Genomic DNA, 21,086 nt, shown 5'->3' on the forward strand with positions numbered 1-21,086 from the left:
AGGTGGGGTGCTGAGTGCCCTTCACTGACATTTCATCTTCATTATAACTCTGTGAGATGCAGAAAGTTGAGGCCCATTTCATAGATAATGGCCTCGGCCATCAGAATGTTAGGGCTCTTTGTAGAGGGCATAGAACTGAAATGGTGGAGGTGGCATCAAGACACCTGACTCCAAAGCCCATGCTTTTGCCAATTCTATGTCCTGGGCTTAGAAACAAAACAGACAAAGCAGGCAACTATTACCATGGTGGACACAATTGATTCTATTAACCACTTTATCACTTTACCTTTTGTGGACATTTCTAATCTTAAAGCTAATTATCTCTTGTTTAATTAGTGTCTTCTAGTTACTCAGTGAAAACATGTGATAAGCTTAACTTCTTAAGATGAAGGTTGTGTGTTTTTTTAAAATTATGAAATCGGAATTTATATTGGAATGTAAATAACCAATCATTTACCTGGTGGCAGAGGCTTACTGGAGTCTATGTTTTTCAAACTATGAGTCATGGTTCATTAGTGGATTGTGAAATCAATTTGGTGGGTCATGGTCAGCATTTTAAAGAATAGAATAGATTAAGATAGGATGGAATAGAATAGAATAGAATAGAATAGAATAGAATAGAATAGAATAGAATAGAATAGAATAGAATAGAATAGAATGAGGGTGACCCAAAAATGTATACACACTTTAACAGCTGATAGATAGCTCAATTGATGTTTCTTCCTTTTCAGTTTTAACCCCTTGGAATTAATACATTATTCAAAGTGTGTATATATTTTTATGGAACACTCACTAGAATGGAAAGAATGAAATGAAATAGAATAGAATAGAATAGAATAGAATAGAATAGAATAGAATAGAATAGAATAGAATAGAAAAATACCAGTGCATTGGACATAGCAAGAGTATCTTTTGTATAATTTTCATTCCAGTGACACATATTTATGTGTGCATTAATTCAAAATGTACAGTTACTACTGTAGGTCACAGTTGTTAAAAAGTTAGCTTTGGAAAGAGAAATGCGAACAGATGTATAATTAATTAAATTGCATATTGTTCTTTTCTGTGGATAGCTTGTCCCGTAGTTCCTAACAGAGCACCCTTAGCCCATTGGCCTAGGTGTATTTCAAGCAGAACTTTCTGGACATATCTATGTATTAGTCTTTCCCTAGTTCCTTAATTAGATGGATGTGCCTGTTAGATTCAAAACATATTTTGGGTACTTAGGGAGAGCAAAGTGATATTTCCAAAAGCTGTGGTGAGTTAGTAGCAGAGGTGGGACCAGAATTAGATTATTTATGGATTCTTTCCAGACTGGAAAAAAGCAGGGTGAGCAATGGCTCTCATGCTGAGGTCAGTGAACATCTGTTCCTTCATAGATGAAGCTAGACAACAAGCGAAACAGGCTTTGATTGCAGCAGGAGGGATTGGGCTAGACCTGGGGAAGGATTTCCCTGTGATAAGGAGTGGATGTGTGTGTGTAACACTCCTTGGAGGTCTTGAAAAGAAAAAGTAGGATCAATTCCCTTCTGCCATGGGATCCTTTTGGGGTGGGGGGGCAGCAGGACAGTGGGGAGCCTGAGTTTTTCCCATCCCAAGAAGCCCTTATTCCTTTAGCCATGCTCTCACTCACTCTCTCCCATTAGCAAGCATAATTGGAGCTGGTCGTGTTTCTGTCCTCAGCCACGGATGGATGTGATGAATGCCGTGGTATTTTGCTGGGCTGCAGTTAGTTTTGCTTTTCATCCGAATGTCAAACCAAGCCTGCAACAGCTGTGATCAGCTGTTGGAAGAAGGGGAGTTGAGTGGGGAGGGGGCAGCTCCTGGCCTCTTGCCCAGCCCTAGCCGATTGCTTAGTGTCCACCTCTCAGTTTGTCTTTTCTGTTGCTGACTTCATCGCTAGGGTTTTTTTCTATCTTCTTGTGTGCATCTCTTTTCAGGGTTTTTTTTTTTTCTCTTCTTCCCTCATCTCTCCTTGGGCAATTGGAAGTCACCATGCTTTGACGTGAATCTTTCAAAACAGCTGGTGCATTCAGGTTAGGGGGAGCTACAGAGAGCACCCACTTCTGAACTTCCCCCCTGTCCCCACCCCCGACCCCCAACTGCTACTGACAGTAAGGTGCTGTATGAGATAGGAGAAAAGCCTGAATTCAGCCAGTTTTGGATTCTTGCCTTACCTTAGCCTCCTGCTGTCAATGAGATCTTGGCCAACTACTTGAACTTCTCTGAACCTCAGTTTCTTCCTATGTTACATGGGGATATCAATGCCTGCCTGAGGATGCTGTTGTAAAGATTAAATGAGAAAACTTCCAAAAAAGTTCCTTGCTCAGGGATTGACACATACTGCCTCTTTCCCTTCCTATCTCCTCCTCAGATAGAGTCCCCACTCAATGGTCATACATCCCGCATTGTGGCCTGATGCCACCCCACCCCTTCCTCCAGCCCTGGGCTTGCTTTGATTTTATTGAGTGTCAAAGCTTTGCTGAAGTCTATGGAGGAAACAGTTTCATGAAGGATCATAATTCTTCTGGTACTAGCTTTTGTCATTTTTCCAGGTTTAGAAAAAAGTGAGTGAGAAAATGAGCCATTTCTAACATGAGTCATCCCAGGATGGGGGTAGGGGGGAGACAATGGTGAGGAAATGCCCCTCCAAGGGTCTGAGGTCTGAGGAAGAGGCATGAGTTCATGTCAGGCCACTGACATTTTGTTTCTTAAGCCATATAAACAACTTATAAAGATGGCCAGTAAAAGAGGATGACATTGACCAACCATGACTATTATCATCAGCCCTCCTTCCCCAAATTCATTGTCTTCAGCTTGGCCACTTCTCTTTGGGTATAAGAATATAGTCATCAAGTGAGGCCAGCCCCTCTCAAGACCATAGTCCCAAGGCAAACACTTGGGCATGAAGCCTGGGATTGTCTGCTGGCACTTGTTATCTTCACTGAGCCCACAGGCTGCAAAAACTGTATGAGGGTGGGGGGTGTCTTCCTTCCCCTCCAGAGGCCATAAGCTAGTGGGAGCCAACGTGGATTCACTGTCCTAGGGTCCTCTCATGATTCCTGGGCTCCTGCAGAAGGAGAATCCAGACACCAGAGGAAGCTTTTGGGGATGTTAGAGAGAGAGTAGGAAAAAGACATTTCTAGTCTGACATTGTTTTTTTTTTTTGGACTTTGGTCTTTTTATCCCACAGACACTTGTTGGTTGGGCCATGGATTCCTTCTCTCTACCCACTTTCCTCCAAGTCGGAGAGCCAAGGCGTGCCTGCTGCTTTGACCCCTGAGGTTCCCCCTAGAGCTACAGTACCCCCTTTCCTCCATCTCTTCTCAATCTGAACACCACATTTCTCTCCTGGCAGGTTTAAGGATTACCGAGAGCCGCCATGGGCCCCAAACCCATATGAATATTCCAAACAGTACTGGTCTATTCTGTCTGCCCGTCTGGCTTTTGTCATAATCTTCCAGGTGAGTTATTCCAGTAAGGAGTTGCCAATTAGGTCTTAAGCTGCAAGAGTAAAGACAACCATGTCTCCTTGCCGGCCCCTCATCTCCAGGTTTTCATGGCACAGGTGGCAGGCAGTGAGTGCTCCCTTCCCTGGGCATCCACGAATTGATGGATTTGCAGAAAGAGACTAAAACACAGAATAAGATTACACGGCAGATGTGGAGTAAGTTGCAGGGTGGAGATAGATTTCCATTTCAACCTAAGACAACAAAGGGGAGTGGGAAGAGCAGTGGAAACCAGAGTATCAGCTCTAATGCAGACAAACAGCCCCATCTGAACCTTTCTCCTAGCCCTCTCAGCTGGCTCCCTCCTTTGTTCCTGTTGTTTTAGCCCCTGAGACATCTGGTGGGAAGGGCTGCCAGAGCCATCCCACCATTCATGAATGAATAGCAAACCTGAGCCCAGTGATTCCTATCTCTGACAATAGCAGCAGCTCCAATTGTACCTCCGAGATTCTCTGAGCCCAAGGCCCCCTTTCCCGATTCTCCACTCAGGGTCCTGTGGGTCTTCAAGCAAAACTGGAGCCCCAGCCCAGATCCTTTTCTCATCCACTCCCTCAGGCTTTTGTAATCCCTGAAGTTGGATCTCTAGAAGGCTCTAAAATATCCTGCCCCTGACCCAAGCCCAGGAAGCAAAGGAGCCCAACGGCTAGTCTTTCACCTAAAGAAGACAGCCATTATTCCTCTGGGGAGATGGGGTGATATATTTGAAAAATCGCTCAGACATCCCCTGCTGCCCCACCTGTTGGAGTCACTTCACTTTACCATATGTCACATATAGCATTGACTGACCCTGTGAGGAGTTCGTTTAAAGGAAGAGTGTATGACTCAGAGCAACTCTAGATGACCTAAGGCAGCCAGGAGCCTCTGGAAATAGAAGTTGGTTCCCAAAGTCTTCCCCTGGGCTCTTAGGCACACAAAGGGTTCAAGGTCAAGCTGGGAATAGGTTGAGAGCATGGAAGACAGCCATGCTCTCTTATCTCATTCTGGGCTTCGTCACTGTCCTCTGAACCTCAGAGAGGAGAAGACACATGAGCATATAATTGTCAGGCACAGAACACAACAATCAGAGTAGTGTATTGGGTAGGATGTAGTTGATGGTGGCTTAGGAAATGGATGGGAACCAGATTACCAAAGTAGCAAACATTTATTGGGCCATGATGACACTGTTATAACATATTCACCCACTTGAACAGAAAATGCTCCCAGGGAAGCACAGTCTTATCCTACCTGTGTTTGCAATGGAGGGGAAGTAGCTTAGCAGACAGAGGAGGAAGCCAATTACAAGTGTGCACAAAAAAGGCAGAGACTTCCCAATAGGCCATGTAACTAGAGTGGCTGGCATGGCATGGAGAGCAGGATGTGGTGAATGTGAGTAGAGGATGGGGTCTGCTGAGGCCATAGTTCAGTGCAAAAACCAAAGATACATCTCTGATATGGAAGACAAGAGGGTCAGGTGCAAGGGAGAGAGAAGCAACTGCCCCAGGGAACACCTTGGAGAGACCATTGAGCCTTGTGGCCACTTCCAGCAGCTCTGGAGCAGGGGGCCTGGAGGCTTTGAGGCCAAGAAGCCAAAGCAAGACACATGAAATGTGTTGGAGGAGGGGAAGAAGCAATGGCTAACACTTATGGAGCCCTGCTATGTGCGAGGTGTTGACTCATTTGATCCTCACACAACTTCAGAAAGTATGTACTGTTACTATTCCACTTTCCATGTGGACACACAAGGGACAGTTATGCTCAATGGCTAAGATCACCCACTAGTAAGCTGTGGAGTCGGAATAACACAAACAGGTTTACCCCTGGATCTGTGCCCTTTACTGTTGCACGCTACCACCAGCTCCACTGCTGAGACCGTCACCCTTACAGGCAAGTGTAGACAGTGGTACACTGGTGTTCCCTGGCCAAGCCTCCTCTCTCTACCCCTATCTCTCGCTTTTGACAGAATCTTGTGATGTTCCTGAGCGTCCTCGTGGACTGGATGATCCCAGATATCCCCACGGACATCAGCGACCAGATCAAGAAAGAGAAGAGTTTGTTGGTGGACTTCTTCCTGAAAGAGGAGCATGAGAAGCTCAAGCTGATGGATGAGCCAGCCCCCAGCAGTCAGGGAGGGGGCCATCAGAGCAGGAGGAGCCGGGCAGCCAGCTCAGCACCATCTGGCCAGAGCCAGCCAGGCAGCATCGCATCCTCTGGTTCTCAGCACACCAGTGTGTGAGCGAGCCAGCCCCACTGCTGAGGGGGCGCTGCAGCAGTGAGAGACCATTCACAAGTATGTCTGTGCTTCTGCACAGTGTGGTGTCTGTCATCTGCCAGGATATGGCACAAGGGGGTCTTGAAATGGGTTTATGTGTGAAGAGAGAGAGAATGAGCTCAGAAAGGAAGAGAAATGATGCTGCTTCTTAGAAACTTCAAGATTAAGTTGATTTTACTGTAGCCTTTTGGGGGATTGGTACCATTTTGAGTTTCTCTATCCCAGAATTCCCAGGCACTGAAACCAAGGGTCCTTATGACTTGGATTAAATTAGCTTTAAGTCCTAGCTCTAGATATCATATCCCTCCTTCTATATAAACATACTCTTCAGAGATCTAACCTTTGCCCCCATAATCAGCAGCCTCCAAAGCAGGAGAAGACAGTAGCTCAGACCTGACAAGTAGTCACAGGATCCAGATCTCTGTCAGGATAAAGATCACATCTTCACCTAAGTTATGTTTCAGTTTCTGAGCCCTAAGTTGGAACAACCCCCTGGCTACTTTCCCATGAGACTGGACAGAGGGACACCAGAAAAGACCTCAGAACTGTCCTCAAGATCTGAAGAAATGATTCATTACACTCACCTCACCTCCGACCAGTTAGCTCCCCACACAACCCTGAACCCCTAACCCACAGTGTCTTCTGATTTTATCTATATAATCTGTAGCCTATACTCTATTGGAGAGTTGGGGTTTTTTTTTTTTAGAGCATAAGCTCCCACCTCCATTTGGCCAATTCAATATTAAACTATTTTTTTTTTCTTTCTATACTGCAAACCCCTGTTCATGCATTTTGTTGGACCAGTGTGTGTAAGTGGGCGGATTCCAGGAAAAACATCAGGGTTCCAGTAACAGCACCATGAGCCTTCCCTATGTTTCCTCAGGTACTCCCTCATTTCAGATGGCTGCAGGCCATGACAGAAGCGTAATCAGGGCCCTGTTGTAGCATCAATCATAAATGATCATCCCTCTGCTTCCCACCATCACCCCGAGAAAATTCTGAGTACTTACAGCTGAGGCTGTCATAGCCTCAGTGGATGCAAATTAAGTGACAGGGCTGATTATTACTGTGGCCACTGGACCTGATGGTGAGTTGCAAAGTTTCAAACCTGGGCTTGTCTTCAGTTCATGTCACAGGGGTGCTTTGAGCTGAATGTAACTAATCATTTTATGCAGATTCAGATTTAAAATAAAATAAATTAAAACATTCTTTATAAAGATGCTTCTCCTTGTCTTTGCTTTTCTCTCCCCTCACCCCAACCAATATTTATTGAGCACCTACTATGTGCCAGGCATTGTTCTCAGACTAGAGATATGTGAGACAAAAATCCCTGCCTCATGGAGTTTACGTCATGGGGAGAGATAGACAATAAGCTGATACATGTATAGAATTTTAGATAGTAATAAGTGCTATGGAGAAACAAAAGGAATAAGAGACAGGAAGCATGAGGACACCAAAGGTAAGGGACTTACCATTTTATATGCAAATTCATTTCAAACCCAAAATGATTAAAAGCTTACGTTTTGCAATGTTAATGTCATCGAATGGTAGCAGCCTTCCAGATCTCTGTTGTGATATGATTTTCAAGTATAGTTGCAAACAAGGGCCAAACATCATTCTTTACTGCCTTTCACACACCTCAACCCCACCTGCTTTCCAGAAATCAGCCTTCCAGATCTCTGTTGTGATATGATTTTCAAGTATAGTTGGAAACACGGGCCAAACATCATTCTTTACTGCCTTTCACACACCTCAACCCCACCTGCTTTCCTCTTCCTCTGGACCTGGCTCCATTTTACAGGTCAGTTTGGTGGAGTCTAACCCAATGCCTAAATAGAAACTGCAAAGAGGCCATGCTCCAGAGGAGAAATGAGAGTTATGCTGATATTTGAATATATCCTATGATGTGAGGGCTCATGGGTGCTTAGGCTGGTCATCGTGGCTGCTCTACATGCTTCTTGTTTCCTCCTGTACATGTGCAGGATCACACTGCTGCCAATCCTGGCTCTGGAAAGGGGGTCCTCCTTTTAAAAGGATACCAGGGCAGCCTGGCCGGCATGGCTCAGTGGTTGAGCATTGACCTATGAACCAGGAGGTTGCGGTTTGATTCCTGGTCAGGGCACATGCCCGGGTGGTGGACTCAATCCCTAGTGGGGGGCGTGCAGGAGGCAGCCAATCAATGATTCTCACATTGAGGTTTCTATCTCTCTCTTCCTCTCTGAAATCAATAAAACTATTTTAAAATAAAATAAAATGATACCAGGGCATAGCTGCAGCTGTTAGTAAAAGCAACGAACACTGATGTCTCAGGCCACTTATACACAAGAAATCCCATAATACATTTTAATTACATCACACCTTTTAAACGGGCTAGATTCAAACTACAGTAGTATGAAAACATTGCATCACCTCTGCTAATCTGGGGAGAGTGAAGTGGCTAGCAGTAGGAAAATTTCACTTCAAGGGGCATTAATGATGGGGAGATTCCAGGCCCATATCCCCATGACTCCTACCAGCATGGGTGGAGTTGATATTTCCAGGAACCAGTGATGGCCTACAGTCAGGAGGTGCACCACCAGGGCACCCACTTTGTAGTGACTGAACCACACCCAAGCCCATTGGTTGCCCATGGCTGGTTCAAGACCCTACCTCTTATCCCTCTTCTTTTTAAAATTTAACATTTTCATATGACCCTAGAAGTGAAACTTGCACACCAAGAAAGAGACAATCTAAAAAACAATGAAGAACGTCCTAGTGGAGTAGCTCAGTTGATTAGAGTGTCATCCCTATATGTCAAGGTTGCAGGTTCAATCCCTAGTCAGGGCATATACAGGCTTCAACCAATGAATGCACAAATAAGTGTAACAACAAGTCAGTGTTTCTCCCTCTTTCTCTTCCTCCCTCTCTCTCTAAAACCAATGAATAAAAATAAAAAATAAATCATACAAAACAATGAAGAAAGTAAAATCACCCACAACCCCTAAATCTATAATCAACATTGACAATTGCTGTGGGTTTTTTTCCCAGACTCTCATGCCCTCTCAAGCACATCTGTATTTTTAAATTACAATTATGCAGTATATTCTGTCTTATCTTTTTCCTCATCAATCCCTTTACACCATAAATTTAAGTCTATCCACTCCAAAGTACATAATGAACACCTACTGTGTGTCAGGCTCTTGGGCTATGTCACTCACTATGACAAAGATTCCTGCCCCCAGGGAGCTTATGTTCCTGTGGGTGAGTCAGAAAGCAATGATTAAACAAAATAGATGCTATTATATGTGACTGCACATATATCATAATAACACAAAGTTAATAATAATAAGCAATGAAAGTAAACTGTGTGGTATGGAAAGGCTCTCCATTTTATTTCCATCATATAGATGGACCTTTTGCTTCCTTTTCACACTGCTCCATTCCATCCAGCTAATAGATTGCATATTGGGTATGGAAGCTTGTGGTGGCCATAGCTCACAACATAGGGATCAGGTCAGCCAACAGGGGAGGTCTAGATGAGGGGAGATTTTATCTAACTATATTCTGGTTTCTACCCTCAAAAGACCCAGCTTTCCCCCCACTAAATTGAGTTAAGAATTTTGTGATTTGTCCTCACCTCCAGGCCCAAATCATCTCAGCAGCATCCATGTCTCTCACATGACCACTGGACGTGCCTGCTTTACATGAACAGGACCAGTAGGAATTTAGGTTCGTAGGTAAACAACTTTCCAAAGAACTTGTTAAGCTGGATGGAGAGATGGTAGGCATAGTTCTAATTTAAAAACAAAACAATAAAACCTCCTTCTTTCTCTGAGCTCTTTAAGGAATTAATACATTTTTAAATTTAATTATAAAATACAAAAAAAAAATGTGAGCAAACATCTGAAACACTGAAGAAAGAAAAAACCATCACTTATCCTGCTTCCTTTCTTCAGAGATATAATAGCTAATATTTTGGTCTATTTTAACTTTATTTGTGTTCTTATGGTATATGTGCAGTCACATATAATAGCATCTATTTTGTTTAATCATAAAAGTAACATATACTCATAGAAGTTTAGAAAATGCAAAAAAGTAAAATGTAAATGAAAAAGTTTAACTCACCCAAATTTTCACCACTAAGAGATGCTTTACAATCACTTTTTTTTTCTTTTCTGACTATATTTCTATGGCTGCATTGAAATACAGGGTGGGGCAAAAGTAGATTTCCATACAATTGTTGGTATGGAAAAGAATACAATAATTAATAAATAATAATACAAGAATAAACTCCTTGTTTTGCATACTCACAATTGTAAACCTACTTTTGCACCATCCAGTATATAACCAAACAGGGTTGGTGTTAAAAATGAATTTGAAGTCTCCTGCCTTTTTATATTGTCACTAGAGGCCCAGTATATGAATTTGTGCGTGGGTGGGGTCTGGCAGGCCCAGCCCCAATCAGCAGATCAGGGCTAGGCCTGTCAGGAGGAGGAGATGGCAGGAGGTTGGCTGGCCGGCCCACCCTGATGGGGGCTGATCAGGGCCGGGCCAGCTGAGGGGAGGGGCTGCAGATGATTGGCCAGTGGGCACCGCCCCTGATTTGGGTGGGAGGGCTGATTGGGGGCAGGGCTGGCTGTGGGGAGGGGCTGTGGGCCTGCCCCCAAATGAGGTGGGGCGCTTTACCAGGGGCCAGCAGCCTGGGGGAGGGGCCATGGGTGGTTGTCCAGCTGGTCCTGCCCTGATCAGAGTGGGGAGGCCCATCGGGGGCGGGGCCATCTGGGGGGAGGGGCCGCAGGTGGTTTGCCGCCATTCCAGCCCCTATTGGGGCGGGAAGGGGGGAATGATCAGAATTGGAGCCAGTCAGGGGGAGGGACTGTGGGTTGACTGGGGTGAGGCAGGTCAATTGGGGGCAGGTCTGGCTGGGGGGAAGGGCCACGGGGGGTTTGGCTGGCCACTGTACCCTCATTGGGGTGGGAGAGGGGAGAGGCTGATCAGGGGTGGGGCCAGCAGGGGGAGGGACCTGGGGAGGTTGGCTGGCTGGCCCCACCCCCCTATCGGCTGATTCACTGGCCACAGTGGGTGACATAGCAACCGGTTGTTCCGCCGTTACAGCATTTGGTCGCTGGCTTTTATATATATAGATAATCATCACTTAGTTGGCCAGAGTACACCTTCAGGTAAAAATTTTTTTAACAAGTTGGTGGTAAAGATGCCACAGGTTCCTGCAGGATTTAGGTGCTTATTCCCAGCTGTAGTCAAGACCCTGTTAGAATAATGTTAAGTGAGAGGGCTGTTTGGACCAAGGCCACTCCTCTGCTCTGGGGCAGACCCATCCAGTCATCATCACTGCTGTGGGATGAAGCTCATTTTCCTCAGTTCAGGATGACTCTAAAGGGCCACCCCAGCTCCAGACTCCCTGTGGGATTGACAGAGGTCTCCACGGCAACTCATTGCAGCTCAGATTCTCCCTCTGCCTAGTTCTACTTCCTTCACTCCCCCAGTACTGGAGCACACTTCCCAATAAACCTCCTGCTAGGTATGCAGGTCTCAGGCTTACAGTCAGCTTCCCAGACAACCTAAGACACACAGCATTTGCCTTAATGTAGGAGTGATGATTTGGCTGGATTTACCACCTTTCTCTCAAAACAATGGACAATTAATCCATGCCCATATTTTTTCCTCCTAGCTTGTTGCTAATTGGATTTTAAATTTTATTCTTGTAATTAAAAAACTTCACTGAAACACATCTTGATATGAGTGACCTTTATTCAATATGTCTGAAATGGGGTGATTACATTCAGTCTTCATATTCACCACTCTTTGAGTTCTGAAAAGTGTTCTCCCAATACAGGAATGGAATCCAGTGTATCCATTCCAACTGTTTTGGTTACTCTAAGAAAACACTAACGTTTTGGATTGGTTTTCCAGTTGTTTAAATCTTCATGTCCACCTCTTCTTTTTCAACATTTTATTTCAACCCCTTAGGACCATGCCCATTCCAAAATACACCCTATCCCCTGGAACCAATCCATCTACAGCAGATCCTTGAATAACGTCATTCCAGTCAATGTCATCCTATATAATAATCCTATATAATAAAAGGCTAATATGCAAATAGACCGAACTGCAGAACAACCAAACAACTGAACAAACGGTCGCTATGACATGTGCTGACCACCAGGGGGCACACGCAAAACATGGTGGGTGTCATCAGCAGGCAGCAGAGCATGGAACATGGTGGGCGTTGGCTGCGGCGGGATGGTGGAGCAGGTGAGCAGGGCACCAGACCAAGGAGGGGCACTGGTTGTTGTCATCAGGGCGAGCTTCTGATGGTTACTGAAAATTCTTTTGCTCCCATGTGCTCGTACCTACTTCTGGCACTGGCCCCGCTTGCACCCCCTGCTGCATCAGAGCCACCGCTCGCACCCACTGCCAGTGCCCAGCACTGGCTCTAATCACTTGGCTCCATCAGCAGATGTGAGTGGTGGCTGTGAGCGGCTGCCAGCCCCGATCACCCTGAGGGCTTCTCCACCTCCCCCTGCTCCTGAGGGGCAATTAGGGGCAGCAGCCACCACTCGCACCTGCTGATGGCACCAGCCCCGCTCACACCTGCTGCTGGCTCCGGCCCCAATCGCTCCATGCCATCAGCGGGTGCAAATGGGGCAGCGCCGTCAGCACATGGGAGTGTTGGCAGCGGGAGTGAGGCTGCCAGCAGACAGGGAACCAGGGACCATGGTGGGAGGGGCCGGGCCAGGTTGTGTAGGATGGGCTGAAACCCACCCCTGTGCCCACTGCAGCCTTGTGGCCCACAGTTTCTTTCAAGGTGCACGAATTTGTGCACTGGGCCCCTAGTACTATATAATAAAAGCCCAGGGACTAAACAGCGGAATGATCAGAATGACCGGTTGACCAGTCGCTATGATGTGCACTGACCACCAGGGGGAAGACGTTCAACACAGGAGCTGCCCCCTGGTGGTCAGTGTGCTACCACAGGGGGAACACTGCTCAGTTGACCAGGATGAGCAGCTGCTCCCACTGCAAACCCCGGGCAGACAGGCAGGAATCCAGGCTGTGATTGTTGCCTGCTCGCCACAGGCTCCTTCTCCTCACTCCCTGCCACCTCCTCCGGATGCCCACAAGCCATACAGCACAGCCACCGGGCTCTCAGAGTTGACCCCAGAGGCTGGGAGGCAGGTTTGTAGGCGCTGTGGGACTGAGGGCTACTCCACCGCCTCTCAGTGCTATTGTCCCTGGGCCTGGCCCAGACCGGGTTCGCTGCAGAAGTGAGTGCTCCAGCTCCACGGAAGATACCAGACCAGGGAGCAGTTGCTCAGAGGGCAGGTCCACAGCCTCTTGGCTGACCTGGATGAGTGGCGCTCCCACAGCAGCGGATCCCTGCAGGCCACACCCCCCACCAGTGCATGAATCCTGTGCACTGGGCCTCTAGTTTTGTTATAATGTTGAAGAGAGGGAAAATTTTGATTTCTATCCATGGCCACTGTGTATGTGAAGTTTGTATGTTCTCCTCATGTCTATGTGGATTTTTTCTGGGGACAGTTTTCCTCCCACATTCCAAAGATGTGCTTGCTAAGTTAATTGGTGTGTCTAAATTGTCTTAGTGTGAGTGAGTGTGTGAGTGTGTGTGTGTGTGTGTGTGTGTGTGTGTGTGTGTGTGTGTGTGAGTGGCCTTTCAATAGAAGGATGTCTTGTCCAGCGTGGGTGCCTGCATTGTGCCTTAAGTTTTGGGGGCAAAGGTTCTGGCTACCTGTGACCCTGAACTAGGATCAGTGGGTTGGAAAAGAATAATCTTACTTGTTTTTATTCATCTGTATTAAATGTATGTATAGCCTACATTTATTTCAATGTTTAATATTAGAAGTATTTGGGTCTTTATTTAGAAGTTTGGTGATGTTTTTGTGAGTAGAAATATTCCAAAGGAACCTAACTCTTATTTATGTAAATTAGCTTATGGTAAAATTGGTTTTGTTAGTTGTCATTTCACTTAAAGTCACATGATCTAAAAATCTATCCAAGTGAAGACTTACTGTAGAATCTCCAATATATCATTCCAGCAGCATCTCAACTCTCACTTATATGAATCCTTCATGGATAATCTGGAAGAGAGGTGATTTGCCCACACTCCTCATAACCCTACTTTTCTGAACTTCCTGTGCCTCTGCTAGCCTTACCTTTACCTTAAGTATGTATAACTAAGATACACTCATTGCTAGTAAGTGAAGAGGTTGAATTTGGCAGGTGCTAACTTCTATTCCTGGCTGACCAAGTCCTACGGGTTCACCACAGCATGGCAAAAATGAAGAGTATGGACGAGTGTTGATAGCTCTTATCTTTCACATCCGTATCTTGGGTATCCTAACCCAATTCTGTCCATGTAAGTGTTGTCCCAATTTCCACTCTTGCCCCCACCCACAATGGTATCTGATCTGCTCATCCACAGCAGAGGGCACCAGAGAGCAGAACCCACCCTTCATGGCTCAGCCACACATTCTGGAAAGATAGGACAATAAAACACAAAGATTCCCTGAACTCATATGGAGAGCCGTGTGTTTTAATTTTCAGGGGACCTTCGCCTTGCATTTCCTTTTTGCAGATAAAGCTGCATGGGAAGGTCAGAAGAGTAAGTGGGTTCCTCTGTGACTGGGTGAGAGTCCTGTTGAGAAAGTCTTCTGAAGGGATATGGTTCTGGGGGCACTGCTGTTCACTGCCATGCAGGAGAACAGGAAAGAAGAGTAAGGGGAGCAGAAGGCTGGCCCAATAGGAAAATAGGCATTCTGAGGGAACTTCTGCTTGGTTTTCCAGAATGTGTGGACATCCTGGCTTGGAATTCTCAGCCCTGCACTCCTTACTCTTTTAGGCCTAAAAGAGTAAGGAGTGCAGGGCTGAGAATTCCAAGCCAGGATGTCTTCCTCAATTAGGAGAACGAAGCCCTAAGTGATAGAGGCAGGCTTTTGACATGGATCCCACATCAAAACCCGCTCCTACTTTTCTCTCAGCATGATGGACTCAGGTTTGCCTGCACATAATTCTTCAGAGAGTATGTGTCAACTTCTTACTACATTCTCAGAAATTTTTCTCTGTCTGCCTTATCAATTTCAAACTTGGTTTTCTTAACTACCATCCTCTGACTTCACTGTGCTCCATTAGTCTCTTTTGATTCTGTTTTCCTTACCTAAATTTATTGCCTAATGTTTTATCTCCCCATTGTGCCGCAGAGGCTGGGTCCCCAAAAGTCTCCAAGGTCTTTCAGCCTCATTACCTACGTACATTGCTGAGGCGCATTTCTCAGCTGTCTGTGTTTGCATAAAGACTTTGTGGAGACAGAGTCTTTCATATGGTGCCGAGGGAACTTACTCTAATAGAAAATGCACTTTGTTTTGGAGCCAAACTTGGGTTCTGGTGCCCACTCTCCCATTGGGCAAGCTCCATAGCTTCTTTGAGCTGCTTTCTCCTTCTGAAGCATGGAAATGATACCGCCCTGCCCTGCTTCCTTCTCAGGGTTGTCCTTGGTAAGCCACAGAGCACAAGATAGATATGAGGTAATGATGTTATAATTAATACATACATTTCTAAGATGATGAACACTATCATCAATGACTAAAAGAAATGTAGGTCCAGCATGAGATCCATTGGTAGAGACAGTTGTGGCCAATAGTAAACCTAAAGCCCAGGTGGGGCAATTCCCAGAGGGTGGCACAGATGCCAGGAAATGGAGGACTTGCAGAGTACCTGGCACCGCCTGGTTAGTGTTCTTGAAATCAGCACCTTTGCTGAATTCCATTTTGGATTGTGTTTCTAGATTAGTAAACTATGGAGGAGGACCTCAAATGAGATGTCACAGCCCAGGACTCACTAAAGAATTCTTGTCTCCCCACCCCCATACACCCACTTCTGTTAACATGCCTTGGCTTTGAAAACAAATGCCTTCCTTGCTTTGACGTTGGGTAAATATGTCGCATATTTTTAAAAACATTGCACCAATTCCATTAAAAACATATCAAGTAATGCCCAAGTATAAGTTTCAGTCTCTAAATCATGATTTTCAGAAAATGCATTAATCTAAACTAATTTTTCATGGTTTTTGTGGTTTCCTTGAGTGGTTCCTTATAATGTCAACCAAAGAAAAGAGAGTTTATTTTGGGAGCAGGGGAGACTTGAGATTGGAATTCTTCATCAAGAATGAAATTTCCTCAGAAGAAAACTGTCTTTCTTACTGATCTTTGGATGATTACTTCATAATGCCATAGCTCATCTAGAATCCAAGATGGTGACTCTGGTTATACTACCGCTTATTCGAGATGCCACATGGAGGCCATTATATTCCAGGATCACTAAGTCAGAAAATATGAAAGTACCCTTCAGAGCCGGCAACCAAGAATAGGCTTTCTGAACAGTGTCTTCCATCTATTGGTGAAAATTTGCTGGCTGAAATCTATTTCCAGTAAGGGCAGAAATGAATAATTGGACACACACTGAAAAGCACTAACTCAGATGAGAACCAGTAGGCATTTATCTGCCCCTTATTGGTGGGGGATGTGGACAGGAGGATGTGGTTTGGAAAGCAAGGAGTAAGATAAAACCCTGTGCCACTGGCAAAGATTTTAAAAAACAGAAGATATTTCTGTTTCTTTATCTATCACTCACTTTCAAAAGAGATTTGAAATTGCTATTATAACATACAATATAGTTAATCTACTAGAGAGAGAGACTGAGAGAGAGAGAGAGAGAGAGAGAGAGAGAGAGAGAGAGAGATCATAAACTAAATGCAAAGTGTGTCAGGTTATGGACAACAAAGAGTTTATAAAGTCAAGTTAATAAAACAGAGAGGCTGCATAGCTTCACTCAGTAGCTTACTGGAGCCCTTGAGTTACAGGATCCTGACTGTTTGAGCAGGAGTACCGCTCCAAGTTGGCTGTGGCTCCCAGCTGCCTAACCTTTCACACTGCCTATGTTTTATGTAGTGCCCAGCCCTGGTCTGACCCTTTTGCTCACCTGCGCCATCCCCACTTGGCTGAGAACTGTGCCCATTTTCCATTCCCATGCCCAGAGCATCTCCTGCAACTTTATGTAGCTTCTGTCTTGTCCCTGGCATGGCCTTCCATGATGCTTCTTAGGGTATGTGGGGAGACTCCTGGTCCTGTGGTCATGCCACTGGGCCCAACTTAGAGTTCCACCAACTCCCTTCATAAACACTTTCCCTATTACTTTAGAATTACATATGAAGCATGGGTCTGGGATTGGGAGAGGTGTAGGAAAAGTGAGGGAGGTGGACATGTACAGCTGTAACAATCACTCACTGGGGCCCTTTTGAACTAGGCACATCATAGTCATTATCTGTAATCCTTACAATGACCTGTAACAATACCCCACTTTATGGATGACAAGATGGTGTTCTAAGACATTCTCTAACTCACTCAAGATCACCTAATTAATATATTCATGAGCCAGAAGTGAAATCTAGGTCTGTCTTGGAGGCCATTCTATTTTCTTTATGCCCGCCTGCCATCATTACACCCCTCCCCCCTATGATTTAGTTATATAAACTCTCCACTTTGGCCAAACCCATCTGTTGTCATCTCTTATATATTCCAGTCTTCCTTTACTGGGCTTTTGCTACATCTGGAATTCTCATTTCTGGTTTGTTGCCAGATAACCCATTATTTTAACACCTGACTCTTGATTCCCACCAAGGCTGCCCTCCCCAAATAGCCAGCCTTTTCTCTTTTTTTGTTAATCCTCATCTGAGGATATTTTCCCATTGATTTTTAGAGACAGGAAAGGGAGGAGGAGAGACAGAGGAAGAAACATGAATGTGAGAGAGACACATTGATTGGTTGCCTCCTGCATGCACCCTGACTGGGACCAGAGATCAAGCTTGTAACTGAGGTACATGTCCTTGACAGGAATTGAACCTACAATCCTTCAGTCTACCAGCCAATGCTCTAACCAGGGCTATACTGTATTTCATCGACATAGTCTTCTCTCCCACTCAAGCTCTCTCTTTTATCACTAAACTGCAACTATACCTGTGAATCTACATAGGGGCCTAATGTTAGAACTCTCACCCTGAGCAAAGGTATGTATGGCTTACTCATGGGCTTGACTTCCCTTAAGGAAAATGGGCTCATGTTAATTATCTTTAGGACCCAAAGCCTACTACAGTCTCTGGAACATAGTTTGCATTCAATAAAGATTGATATCTGCAAGAAAGGAAGGCAGGAACTGAGGAAGAAAGTTAAGAAGCAATGTGGGTTGGAGTCTCCACTGAGATATTTAGGAGTTGGGTCGATAATGAGGCTTTTATTAGAAAGCAACAATGACCAGCCACTGCCTTCCCCTTTCTACACCTCACTTTCCACAGCTATATTTTAAAGAATCAGATCTGATATTTCATTGACACAACAACAGGGCCATATCTAAAATATTGAAATCATTTTGCATTAGATTATAAAGTCACTGCCCACCCCCTAAATTTCCGGGGTGTACTCCCAGGCCACCCCAGCTACTCCCTGGGGGACCCTTATCCTCCTTATGACCCTGGAAATAATAAAAGAGTGATGTTTGTCACAGCAGGGACCTCAGGATCCTGTAATCAGTACGTGTCCATGCTGTACCAAGTACAAAACATTTATCTCTGCATAAAAGTACAAATTCCTGGATGCCTAATTATGGGGCTCTCATCAATTCCCACTTGCCCTCCATCCTATCCCACTCAGAAACTCCCCTTCAGTAGCTTTGAATCATCAGAATTTGCTCAGAACCTCTGAGTAGAGGTTGCTCCCTCTTGTCTCAAGGCTTTTAAGTCACTGCAGACAGCCAACATAAACAAACCCAGGAGGAATTTGCCTGAGTTCATTCCAAAAGAAACAAGCCAAGCTGAGTAGCTGCTTACCTTTGCCTTGATTCCAAAACCTAAGTGAGATCCAAGGTGGGAAAACCTTTGGCGTCTGTCAAATTGGCTTCTCTATGGAAATTTTATCAAAAAATGTTGGACCTTCCACATTTCCTGACAAGACTGCAGCAAAAGCAAAGGTTTCTGTGTCCCCAGGTTCTCATGTCCCCCCTTCTTCCCCTTCCCAGTCTCCCCTAATCCCAGTCTCTTCCTAAAGGAAGAGGTAATTATCAGTTCTAATCTGATCCCGAGGAAATGTATTAATCACAGCTGGCCCTTCATCACATCCCCAAAGCCCTGTAGATCCTCTGCCTTTATTAGGTTGTAGTGAATATATTCTGAGTCATTTGGGGTCCTTCCCAAGGGCAACTATGTGATGAGATGCATATACACTCAAAGCAACTTATCTTTTCTCAACACTACATAATGGATTTAAATGCCAAGAAGCCCATTTTAATGAACACTTGCTATCTTCTCCATACAATAAATCTTTTCCACTCACACTATTTTCCCTGCTTACACTTAATTCATTTCCATTCCCTCTCTCCCTCCTGCCGAAAACAGACTCCAAGATGTTGAAATGTGCCAAACTCTGGCCTGGTTAGTGGTGACATGACTCAGAGACACACTGATAATTCCCGTGGCTTGTGGATTCCTCTGGAGGTCACCTCACTCATCCCCTTGCCTCCAGGCCAGGAACCATGTCAAACTCATCCCAGACTGGTATGCCAAAGACTGAATGGGCAAATGAGGCCAGGGCCTGGAATAAATTAGTCCAAGATGAAAGGAAACCATGTTCCAGGAAAGAGAGAATGGCAACTGGAACAGATAATACAGACCAGCCTTCCAACACCATACTGTCCATGGCTAAATGTCCAGCCACAAAGCCAGAACCATTACAGTCTTGGTAAGGGCTCAAATGATGTAGAGAACATTTGAGAAGGGAGCTGAAAGCTAATGATGCAGAACTTAAATTCAGAATTTATCTGATTCAAATTGTTTTTTGGAAATGGAATTCCATAGCCATCAGGAACTATGCCCAGTGGCATGGTGTGGCTTTGGTAGGAACCGGGTGGAATGGGTTCTGAGGTGGCCCCCCAGCTTCCAGAAACACTCCAGTCATTTCTCACCTAAGGCTGCTGTGCTTGAGGTTCTGTTGCCTGAGATTCTCACATGGCTTGTTCCCTGACTTTATCCAGGTCGCAGCTCAAATATGACTTCCTCAGAGAGGCCTCCCCTAACCGGCCCAGGACTCAGCACACACTGGAGACATGGGCCAATCTTGGGAGCGCAGACACAGGGAAGAAGGCAGACAGCCCTAGGAATGGGCTTGGGGCCATTTAGACAGAAAATTCTAGGGTCCTGAATATCTGCAAAGTGGTCTAGAAGGGAGAGGGGCATGACTGGGAGACACCTGGAGCAAATGCAAGACCCCCCTGCAGGATCAAGAGGGTTGGTGCTGCTGATCTCCTCAAGGCCACCTCACAGTTGCAAGATGACCTCAGCTCCAGCCATCATTTTATTCTAGAGGAAAATAAAGAGTAAAGGGGAAGGTGAAAAAAGACTGCCAGTTAAGGTAGCCTCCTTTCCTTAGGAGTTTTCTGGAAGCCACACCCTATAACTTCTGTTTAAAATATTATTGTCCAGTTCTCAGTGACATGGCTACCATATCTGAAAGGGAGTCTGGGAAATGTAGTTTTCTTTGCTGGGTACATTGCTCCATCTCCCAACAAAGTCAGCGTTCTACTGGTGAGGGAAAAGAGGAAAATGGGTGTTGCATAGGCAATTAGTAATCTCTGCTCCCATCCTTCCAAATGCTCCTCCTGGACCTTAAAAGGAGGAAAAAAGAAGGTCTTGTTTGAAGTTCAGAATGAATGACACAGAAGCAGTAATGGAGTTGAGGCTGCTAAAACAAGAAGGAGCCAGCTCATAATTGGCCTTACATGCCAGACTAAGAGTAACAGACACTTGAGGCGTGTCTCATGAAGCCCTAGGTGGTGATGGTTTCCTGTGTGTGAGCTTGTTATGCCTGGGCACAAAGTCAAGTGCTTCATAGATATGATTCCATGTGACACTAAAAACAATGCCATCAGGTAGATTTTATGGTTTCCATTTTACAGATGAAGAACTAAAGGCTGTAAATGTCTTGTCATCAAAGGTCGTAAGTAACAAAGCCTGTCTTTCTATCTGTATTTGATCTAAAACTCATGCTCTTATCCACCTGCAATAGTCTCTGGGCTCCGCAGTCCAGTTCCCTAGATCCTTCAGTCCTCGCCCAGGTTTTTCACCTCTCCCACCTCCACCCCTCTTATTCCTTTCCCCAGCAGATCCCCTCCTTTCCTGAGCCCTTAGAGCAGCCCTCTTGTTCCTTCTATCAGCAGCAGTCCAAGGCTGTCTCCATCCTCCAGCCCAACCAGTTGCCATAGTCCTGCCAGAA

General features: G+C 45.3%; 1 protein-coding gene across 1 annotated transcript in view; it reads left to right on the top strand.

Annotated features, from left to right (window-relative positions):
• The window catches only part of ANO2 (anoctamin 2), a 310,827-nt gene extending 303,856 nt beyond the window's left edge, over window positions 1-6,971 (top strand). Inside the window, exons 24-25 of the mRNA XM_080659102.1 lie at window positions 3,359-3,464; window positions 5,449-6,971. Coding sequence (XP_080515228.1) covers window positions 3,359-3,464; window positions 5,449-5,721 — 379 coding nt within the window. The 3' untranslated portion in view covers window positions 5,722-6,971. The remainder of the gene's footprint in view (window positions 1-3,358; window positions 3,465-5,448) is intronic.
• The last annotated feature ends 14,115 nt before the right edge of the window (window positions 6,972-21,086 follow it).

This window comes from Plecotus auritus, assembly GCF_963455305.1.
Source record: "Plecotus auritus genome assembly, chromosome: 3".
Classification (NCBI taxonomy): Eukaryota; Metazoa; Chordata; class Mammalia; order Chiroptera; family Vespertilionidae; genus Plecotus; species Plecotus auritus.